This window comes from Rana temporaria, chromosome 6, assembly GCF_905171775.1.
Source record: "Rana temporaria chromosome 6, aRanTem1.1, whole genome shotgun sequence".
Taxonomy (NCBI): domain Eukaryota; kingdom Metazoa; phylum Chordata; class Amphibia; order Anura; family Ranidae; genus Rana; species Rana temporaria.
In genome coordinates this window covers 187,628,312-187,639,147 of record NC_053494.1, presented here as the reverse complement: position 1 = coordinate 187,639,147, position 10,836 = coordinate 187,628,312, and the positions used below count along the sequence as shown (strand labels likewise).

At 38.8% G+C, this 10,836-nt stretch overlaps 1 protein-coding gene across 25 annotated transcripts in view; it reads right to left on the bottom strand.

Annotated features, from left to right (window-relative positions):
* NEB (nebulin) overlaps positions 1 to 10,836 on the bottom strand; it is a 272,007-nt gene that overhangs the window by 155,717 nt on the left and 105,454 nt on the right. For all 25 annotated transcript variants that reach the window (XM_040357978.1, XM_040357987.1, XM_040357983.1 and 22 more), the window contains 8 exons: positions 9,272 to 9,583; positions 6,926 to 7,132; positions 6,547 to 6,651; positions 4,967 to 5,074; positions 3,159 to 3,470; positions 2,837 to 3,043; positions 1,996 to 2,100; positions 464 to 571 (listed from right to left, as the gene is read on the bottom strand). In XM_040357978.1, the coding sequence (XP_040213912.1) occupies positions 464 to 571; positions 1,996 to 2,100; positions 2,837 to 3,043; positions 3,159 to 3,470; positions 4,967 to 5,074; positions 6,547 to 6,651; positions 6,926 to 7,132; positions 9,272 to 9,583 (1,464 nt within the window). The remainder of the gene's footprint in view (positions 1 to 463; positions 572 to 1,995; positions 2,101 to 2,836; positions 3,044 to 3,158; positions 3,471 to 4,966; positions 5,075 to 6,546; positions 6,652 to 6,925; positions 7,133 to 9,271; positions 9,584 to 10,836) is intronic.

Sequence of the window (10,836 nt, the reverse complement as noted above, 5' to 3'; positions counted from 1 at the left end):
CGGTTTGGTCCGAGGAGAATGAAACGAAGTTCATTTTCATCGGACCAAACCGACCGTGTGTATAGGCTATCGGTCTGTTTTCCTTCGGTCCAAAATTTTAAAACATGCTTCAAAACCGAACCGATGGACCGCTGCCCCATCGGACCAAACCGATGGTTAGTACAGAAAAGCATTGCTTCAAAACCGGCGCATGCTCAGAATCAAGTCGACGCATGCTTGAATGCATTGAACTTTGTTTTATTCAGCACGTCGTGTGTTTTACGTCACCGCGTTCTGACCCGATCGGATTTTGAACTGATGGTGTGTACGCACATCAGGCCGTACGGCCATTTCAGAGGTGAACCAATGAAAACGGTCCGTCGGACCATTCTTATCGGTTTTGTCCGACCGTGTGTACGGGGCCTTAGTGTCATCATGCATTTCACAAATTGATTTAAAGAATAAATATAAAATAAAATCTTACATCGCTGGCAATGTCTCTTGAAGCTCTGGCAGCCTTGATAGGAATAGCATCAGCTCGCAGGTCATAGCCTTTCTTCTTGTTCTCTTCGTAGCCAGATTTGTAGAGTTTCTGTTGGATATATTTCATAGGTACATCGTTTACATATAAAGCCATTGTTGGTATAGCAAATAGAGCACTATAGAATGTGTGTTTAGATCTTCAAAAATAATATCTTACTATATAGTTTAGACAACTTAGAAACAAAAGACCTGGAGTCAGATATATATATATATATGCTCATTTCTCATGTTAATGTAGCACTTTACTATCTCCCAAACAGAGTTTTTATTTTTATTTTACAACTATACACTTACAGTAATTTGTGATTGGAATTTATTCATGCAGACCTAGAAGTACAGTATTATGTCTTCTAATAATTTATCATCCTACATGGGCGTGTATTCTTCTGTTAAGCAGCAGCCTTTTATATTATTCTGGGCTACAGAACTAGAATTAATCATAACAGTCTATACTGTTGTCCTCATGGTGTTTGTGTGTCCTCTTTGGATACTGCCCCACGCAGCCACCAGTGCATGACTGCATAACTTTTTTTTTTTTAACAATACGTTGTAAGCTCATTGGGCAAGGTTTACGGGAATGTTTTTCTGTGATTCATAAAGTAGCATGCCCCCAGTCGGTGATATCACACAAAGGTGGGGCCGTCTGGTAATGTCACAGGGTGGTAACATCCCTTAAGCAATTTAGCAGCGATAGGCAGTGTCGGGAGCCAAGCTTTTTTTTTAGTAGGGTTTGCGGTGGTGGCTGGCATCATGATTGATGATGGATCTACACTCCGGGATATTTCTCTTTATTTTTGTTTTTTCAATAAAGGACTACCCCATACTCATTTACATGAGGGGTGGCATCTGGTGGGGTTTCCAGATTTCAATAAGCCCCCCGCGCAGACCCCCAAAACCACCAGCCAGGGTTGTGGCGAAGAGGAACCATGAGAACAAAGTTATTGGGGGGGGGGCAGAGCCCCCCTGCCTCAAAACACACCCTCCTTGTTGATTGCATGTGGACTGTATGGTTCAGGAGGGGAGGGCGCTCGTTCATCCCCCCTTTCCTGACCTGCTGGGCTGCTCGCTCGGATAAGAATATGGTATGGATTTTTGGGAGGACCCCATGCCATTTTAAAAAAAAATATTTGGTCTGGTATGGGTTGGTGGGGACCCCACATAGTTTTTTTTCATTGCCAGCACGCATGCTCCTTAACAACCAGTACACATTCCTTACATACCATATGACTAATTACTGCAAGCATTTAATTATTTATTTCCTTCTGTGAATGGAGTTTAACACCTGATTATGTGGTATTTACCAAGGGTTTTCGTGGTTTTACTGCAAAAGGGTATAGTGATTTGACAGTTTTAGGATCACATGTGGTATCTAGGGAAAATGTGTCTGGACACCTACCTACCGCATGCAATCTGGTTTTGTGAATGAAGCCCGCTATATTGCTTTCATGTACACAGTACTGCCTCTGTACTTACTTCACTGATATTGATCAGGTTTGCCTTTGCCAGGAGGATTTCAGGAGTGTCTGGCATGACATGGATATGTCCCTTATCCTTTTCCCAGGCTTCTTTGTAAAGTTTCTGCAAGAAAAAAAAATTACATTCATGTAAATAATTCCTCAGAAACTTAGAATGCCTCTACCGGAGGTTCCCAGCCATACCTGGGTGCATTTTTTTTTTGTCAGATATGAACAATGTTAACATATGTGTGCAGCACATTGTATATTTGTAAAATCAGTGCAGAAGTAAATTAGCACTGATTACTAGGATATTAATCAAAATGTCCACCGACACAACAAAATCTTGTGTAAAGCTTTTCCAGAAGTGTATACTGTAGGCATTGCAAAGTTAATGTTTTGCTCAGTATTGGAGTGGTCAATTCTATAAGAATGTGCTTGGTTTTGGAATAGGATGTGAAACAAGCTCATATAGGTTAGGTTCCACAAACATTTGACCATCTCGTGTATGCATCAGTGGAAGTACAATTGACTGCTACACAAAATGGGATTTGTAAAAGCACTAACCTAGTTAGCTGAAAAACAAGTATTTAACGTGCTGCAATAAACTGTGTTTAGGTGATTTTTACATCTAAATTATAATAAAAAAAAATGTTTGTGTAATCCTTTTTTTATGTTACATTTACATCTCCAGCTGTATTTGATGTTATTTAGATATTTTAAATGTTGGTAATATTTAAATAAACTTTGTCTAAATCTATAAAAGATAACAATTGAATAAAAAAAATTATATTTCCATAATACATGAAATGTGTAAATAACAGAATTAAATTAATGTGTTCCATTTACAAACCGTTTACCTGATTTATGATTTGAGCGTTATTCTTGGCCAAAACTAACTCCATAGAGTCAGGTATGCTTGTAAAGCGGAACTTGTCTGGATGCTGGCGGTATTTCTTCTCGCTGATGATATCCATGGCTTTCCTGTTCTTCTCAGCTTCCTGAGATCCAAAAGGAATCCATCCTACACCCTTCATGAATTCATTGTAGTCTGCCTTATAGACATTCTGAAATAAGAAGCAGAAACTGAGTAGAATCTATGTCTCCAGTTTTCAGTAATCTGTATAGTAATGAAGAATGCATAGCAATGGAAGATATGACCTCCTCACACTCAACACTTACATCACTTTGTATCTCATTGACTTTTCTTGCTTGGACAAAAGCTGTCTGGTCAGGCAGACAAGTCCAGTTGTGCAGGAGTCGTTTGTAGTCAATATCGCTGACCTGGGTCTGGCATTTTTTGGCCAATAGGAAACTGAGCATGTCCGCAGGCACGTTAAAGTTTGTCTTTGACTTCTCAAAGTCTTTCTTGTATTCCCGGTCACTCTGGATCTTGGCCACATGCATGGACCATACTAACTTTGGATCATCTTTAATATTGCGGTATCCAACATGGTGTCCCTGCTGCTTTCTGTAGGCTGTTTTGTATTTATACTAAAATAAGAAAAATAAAGCATTCATAAAAGTCATTGCTATTATATAATAACATCTTAGCTTTCATTTTTTTGCAACATAGTTTAAGTCCCCATTAAGTAAATCAATGTTTCTCAAATATCTTTGGTTTTGAGCTCAACAGAAATAATGGTAGAATTACTTTTCAAATGAGTTCTCCACCCACAGCAGAGATGTAAATTAATAAGCAGCTTCATTTGACACAAGGGGACTCTGGCAGTGAGCTCTCTGCATCCAAGTTCTCAAATTTACCAACCTGTCTTGGCTAGTTAACAGACAATGCTGTAAAACGTGAAATGCTGACTCCTGCTTTCATTATGACCTTGATAAATAATCAAATTCAATAGCTTCTTTGAAGAAAACTCTGGTGGAGTGATCTCACTGAACTCCTTGAGTGATATAAGATGCCAGTGGGTGACTGAACACATACCTCTGTCTTACAATTGTTTCTTAGTTATTCAGATCGTCTGAAGACATATTTTCTAAAACTGCCCATACATATGAGACAATTGATAGATACTGCTGATTTTAATTTAGATCATTCAATGAACTCACATTGATAGCAGCAATGGCAACTAGTCAAGTTCAGTTTGAAGACTTGGGGCCAGATTTACGTAGCTCCGCGCATCTTTGTGCCGGCGTAGCACATCTTATATGCCGACGTAACATTGAGAGGCAAGCTGAGTATTCACAAAGCACTTGCTCCCATATGTGCTCCGGCGTAACGTAAATGGGCCGGCGTAAGCCCGCCTAATTCAAAGTAGGCTGGTAGTGGGCGTGTTGTATTATAATGAATCGTGACCCCATGTAAATAAAGCGCCGTATGAACGGCGCATGCGCGCGCATGCTCGGAATCACGTTGAATTTACGCTCTAAGATACGACGGCTCAATGGCAACGACGTGAACGTAACCTAAGCCCAGCCCCATTCACGTACGACTTACGTAAACGACGTAAAATCCGACGGCTGTTCCGACGTCCATACCCTAACATGACTTACACCTGCTTTATGAGTCGTAACGTTACGCCGGACGTACGCCTTACGTAAACGGTGTAGCTTACTGCGACGGGCGCAAGTACGTTTGTGAATCGGCGTATCTAGCTCATTTACATATTCAACACGTAAATCAACTGATGCGCCTAGCGGCCAGCGTAAATATGCACCCAAGATACGACGGAGACTTACGTCGGTTGTATCTTGGCAAAATTCAGGCGTATCTTGTTCCCTGAATACGGCGCATAGATACGACGGCGCATCACAGAACTTACGCGGCGTATCAACAGATACGTCGGCGTAAGCTGACTGTGAATCTGGCCCAATGTGTATATGCTATATTCCATCCATCCTCTCCATTCCATGAACTTATATGCTTGGGTCAACCAAACAGACAGTCCAATAAGGTCTTTATAATAAAATGTTCTTGAATGTCAATGGTAGTCTTGATTAAGTACAAAGTATTATATTACAGTCATACTTACATCACTGGCAATATCTCTTGAGGCTCTGGCTGCTTTTATTGAAATAGCATCTGGTCTTAGATCATAGCCCTTCTTAATGATTTCTTGCCATCCAGATTTGTATAGTTTCTAGTACAAAAAAAAAAACAACTGTTAAAACTTTTCCAAAACTGTACCAAACTGTACAAGGTATGAGGCAGGTGCTAATGTCGTATCCCAGTGGAAGAATTTATCTTACTCTATTGCTTAGCTTGTACATTCAGAACAACAAACTTGACAACAGGCTTCATTCAGAACAGTGAGCTATATATTTCAATGTTTCAGATTCTATTTGTTAGCTGGAATCAGAAATATAGTTACTGGGTAAATGAAGTAGATTTGTCAATAAATATTTATGTTATATTGACTGATGGGTAGTGGGCAGGGAATTCCATCCTCTATTAACTACTTGAGGAGGGAAGTACTTTTTTTTCTTTACTCTCTGAATGGAGCTCAAAGAGTAAGTAGAAGACGAGGAAGGGAGAGGTGAGTGGATTGATCTGCTCAGTGAAACAGGGCATTTTCTGTCTATATTCAAGTATTCCTAAAGCTATCCATTGCTGGCTGAATTTGTTTCACTTATAACTATTTAAAACAAGGAACTATTCAAAATAATAAATACTCTGCCATGCCTGATTTATTTTTTGGGTGACTTTAGGAGTCTCATTCGATCATATTGTATTGGAAATATTCCTACACACAGTACTGGAAACTTTAAGTAAAGTCATAAATACCGTGTTTCCCCAAAAATAAGCCTGGGTCTTATATTAATTATGCCAACAAAAGACACAGTAGGGCTTATTTTCGGGGTAGGTCTTACTATGTAATGTGATGTCTTCTCTCCCCCTCTCCCTCCCTGCCTGTCAGGAATCCTCAGTGTGAGTTAAAATGCTAGTAAAATCCTATAATCCACTCTATTACAGTATTATATAATGTACAATGTGTGCGTTTCTGTAATATAATTGTGCCAAATACCTTTGTTATAGAGCCGCTCTGTGCTTCTGTTACCCGCCGGAGCTCTCTTCCCCCACAATTATATTACAGAAACACACACATTGTACATTATATACTACTGTAGTAGAGTGGATTATATGATTTTACAAGCATTTTTAACTAGGGCTTATTTTCAGGGTAGGGCTTATATTGCAGCCCTCCTGGAAAATAACGCTAGGTCTTATTTTCAGGGTAGATCTTATTTTTAGGGAAACAGGGTATAATCATTGCATTTATTGTGTTGTTGTTACTGCTTATAGAGTGATACAGTCTGGCTAGGGGAAAAGATGCTCTTTAACGAGTTAGGTATTTCCAATAGCTATCATTGGGCTTCAGCTTTCATATTGTAAAAAACTAAAAAAAATTAGTCATCAGTTTTTTTGTTTTTTTTGTCATACTTTTCTGCTTTACACTTTTAATGGATTCATACCCTAATCTGGATTTAACACAAGAGAATTTTGGGAACTTGTTTCAAAGCATAACACAATATCATTCAGCTTTTATATACAGACAGTTTTCATAGTACATTTTGAAGGGTAACGTGCTAAAAGTTTAGCAATACTACTCACTTCACTGAAATTGATCATGTTCTCTTTGGCCTGAAGAATGCCTGGTGTGTCTGGCATCACATGGATCTTTGTCTTATCCTTCTCCCAGGCATCAATGTACCGACGCTAATAAATATAAAGATAATATTAATTAATTTGCATCATCAAAAAAGATCCACAGCAGTAACTATATTATACTATTAAAAGTTTTACAATATTAAATACTTATGATTATACTCCACAGTATTAGTAGTACTAAATATATTCAATGATTTAAGAAAATATATGCAAACATTAAAGATTGCCTTCAAAGGTAGGTCTGCTCTAATAGCAAAGTGTTCCCAATAATTGTTAAAATGATGGCATCTTAAAATGTAACAAATGTAATGTAATAACTTACTTTATCCATAGTGATAGCATTCTGCTTGGCTAAATCAAGATCCATTGAATCCATATGCTTGGTAAAGGAGAACTTGCTGGGGTGTTGGCGGTATTTGGCATCACTCACAATCTCAGAAGCTTTCTTGCTCTTCTCAACATCAAGAGAGCCCAGGGGAGACCAGCCCATTCCTTTGTACCATTGATTGTAGTCTAGCCTGTATTCATTCTGCAGATCAGAGATTACGATATTATTTTAAACCTTAAAAAATACTCTCATGCAATGCAATATATATTTTTTTAATAATACAGTACAACTATTGAGTGTGTGTTTTAGGTCAATGCAGCTGGGAAACTATATGAAGAAAACATAAGGGGCCAAGTTCACCTCAAACTTTTTTCTTAGATATAGATAGAGTGGATGAAGGTGTTGCCTTATGAGAAGTTTATGAGTACTCGCCATTAGCAACTGGGAATATTTGTACATAGATGTTTATATATACATATATAATTTAGGATAAGGAATGTGTAGTGTGTATGAGATGGTTTCTGTAAGGGTTAACTGGGCAGACAGGCTGGGTCTGAGAAAATCTATTTAACAGTCCCCTTTTGATATGCATGAATGCTGGGTGACGAGGTGCCATGGAGCCGTTCTATCTGTATACCTAACTTGGTATACAAAAAAGCCAGGAACACATCACATCTGAAACCTGTAGTGTATGCGGAGCCGCCTTCATTGGCTGTATTCTTCCATGTATAGCTAAGTGCCCCATTCAAGGGAAGTTAACGACCTTCGGTTTAACAAATTTATCTTCAAATCTAATTTTCACTAAAGTCAAGTAGGGAGGGGGTTAGTGATGCAAATTAAGATATTGCCCATATTTGGGAGAGATCCGCCCGGAGGGAGGAGAGAGCTAACAGTAGCCAATCATAGTGACCCTGTTTAAGTCAATGGGAGAAGGGCTCATATAAGGAGAGCCTCAATCAGTACAGAGGAGAGATGAGATGACCTGGGCCCAGGAGTCATTATTTTAGATAAATATAAGAGACCATCTCCCAGCACTTACAATATACTTGCTTTGTCATATGTTTTACTGTTTGATATTTGTAGTGTGATGTACATACTTTGTATTTGAAACTAATATTTAGTCCCTTGCTTAAGACTTTAAATGTGTGTGGTGTATTAGATAGATTAATAACAATTCTATAATAAATGTTTATTATATTGAAGCTTTCACTTCTGGTCAAAAGAACTCTTATTTAACCCTTATCATATCTTTGAGATATTAAATCTTAAATATACATTTATAAATGCAAGAAAGGGGTTTCTATCAGGTTGTTAACAGTGTTCAGCCTAGTCGATATTCCAATCACACACGTTCCTGGACTTTTGAAACGGCTCATAGAAAAAAAGTGGGTGCTGAAACGATCACCAGCTGGGCACTGGAGCCATCAAACAAATGAACATGTTCGCCAAAAATTTTGGACGTTATCTACGATCCATGGTGTGCTGGCGAACATGTTCATTTGTTATCGGTGTTCACACTGGTGAGAATTTCTGTTACTTCCTGTCTAATGCAAGGGTGTTAAAGGGACAATGGAAAGTCTATCCAATGGGGAAAGAGTTAGAAGCAAGAACAATTTTTCAGTTGAATGGTTAGAACTCTTGTGTTTTTTTTCTCCCCCCAAGTCTGTGCCTTTATGTTCCCATAACATTTTAAATTTCTTGTCCTGATGTCAAAGGGTGAATAATTAAGTGTAAATCTCTTCAGAATTTCCCAGATCAAGCAATATAAATCTTATAGAAGTTCTAACTCTTCCCTTCTTATTTCAAAATAAAAAAGGTAGGCTAGAGTTTTTTAAATCTTGGCAACAATCTTGATCACTGGAAAAGGATTTCCAAGAAAAACTGACGTGATTTTCTAAATCCTATAAATAAATAATTTGGATACATTGCAGTATTATTAATATCCATGTCTCTCTCAACTGGGGATATTCACCCTTTCAAAAATTTGGATTGTTCTTTTCTTTAGAAAAATCCAAAATGTCACAATTGTCATTGGAACAGGAGGCGGGAAAAAAATCAAGTGACCTTTTCTGGTGACAACTATCTAACAGGTGATTTCCCTCACCTTAAAGAGATTTCTTCATACTTTCTGTTGTGTCTCTGTTGTGACAAGGAGTAAGGATGTTTTTCTTTTAGTAATATGCAAAATGTTTCTGATATTTAGTCTGCGTACGGTTTATAATTGTGCCCATAACCAACATGAAGCTGTTTCAAGCATATTTGTTCTCATCAACAGCCCATGGCTGCTGTGAGATCTTTAATAGCAGAAAATAACATTCTCTAATTGACTCAGGAACTTACATCACTCTGGATCTGGTTCATGTTCTTGGCAAGCCGGACCTGCATGGCGTCTGGCAGCATGATGTAGTTGTGGATGAGATTCTTGTAATGGGAATTTGAAGCAATATTCTGGGCCGCCTTTGCAGCCATGACGCTGAAGGTGGTAAGTGGTGTTTGGTACTTTGTTTTGGTCTTCTCATACTCCTTCTTGTATTCACGGTCGCTTTGTAGCTTGGCTACATTCATGAAATGCACCAGTTTGGGGTCATCCTGAAGGTTGCGGAATCCCACCATCTTTCCTCTGGATGCTTCATAGGCTTTCTTGTACTTATACTGTGAATTGAGAATAAATGGCATGTTAGAAATCTGTAACATAATGTGAAACGTAAAACAAAATTTTTTAAACCAAGGTGAAAGCCGAGAACCCGACAGAAAAACTGCCATGGAGATTTGGCCGGCAATCCGGGCTGTGTGTATGCTCCATCGGCACTGCCTCGCAGTGTTTCCCATAGGTAAGTAGTAGATCTGGCAGGCAAAAAAATGCCAGGAATCCCGACGGGAAAATAGAGAGCAGGTTCTCTATTTTCCCGCCGGGATTCCCGGCTGTTTTCCTGATGGGAAAACTGCGAGGAAGCATACACACGTCCGGTTTTCCTGGCCAAAGCTCTCCTGGCAGTTTTCCTGCCGGGAAAACCAGTCGTGTGTACGAGACTGAAGGCTTTTATTGCTGAAAAGATGTATGTCTCTTCTGCAAACAAAATTCCTAACCTTCTCGCTAGCAAATATCTAAAGTTTTCACCTTGAGCTGAGCTTGGCTTTGTACCGGGATGAATTAACTCCCCTTCCTTTGCAAGAGTTATGACATCCCCGCCGGCCAATCAAGGTTGAGATGCCCAATCCAGAAGAAGTTTAGACAAAGATGTCAGAGGCAGCAACTGTTGATGTAGTTCCTCTTTACACTTGCTAAATAAACAGATTGAGTATATCTGACAAGTATTTTCTTGCTGTGCTTCTGCACCTTAACCGCAGGCAATGGGGTTAATTTACTAAAGGCGAACATACTGTGCAATTTGGATGTGCAGGTGTAATCTACAAATTCAGTTGTTCCACAGCTTAGTAAATGAGCGAAAGTGCTGCTGACATCCATCATCCAATTATGTGCAAGCAAAAAGGCAGTTTTTAAAATTTTCTTTGCATGTGATTGGGCATTTGTAATAAATTGAAGCTTTACCTCATTTATTAAGCTCTGGGGCAACTGAACTTGCAGAGTGCACAGTCTATTTGCCTTTAGTAAATAAACCCCAATATGTTCTGCAATATTTTCCTGCTCCTGTATTGATGGTATATCTATTTTCTTGTTGTGCTGAATGTGATTGGGGATTAGGTTCATCCTCTCTATAGGGTTGATTTACTGAAGGCAAATAGGCTGTTAACTCTGCAGGGGAATTTTCACTTTGCAATTGAATTCTCTCCTAGCTTATAGAATGACTTGAAGCTCTGCTAACTTCCATCATTCAATCGAGTGCAGGTAAAAATACAGTTTTTTTAATGAGTATTTTTTGTAAAGTGTATTTTCGTCACATTCA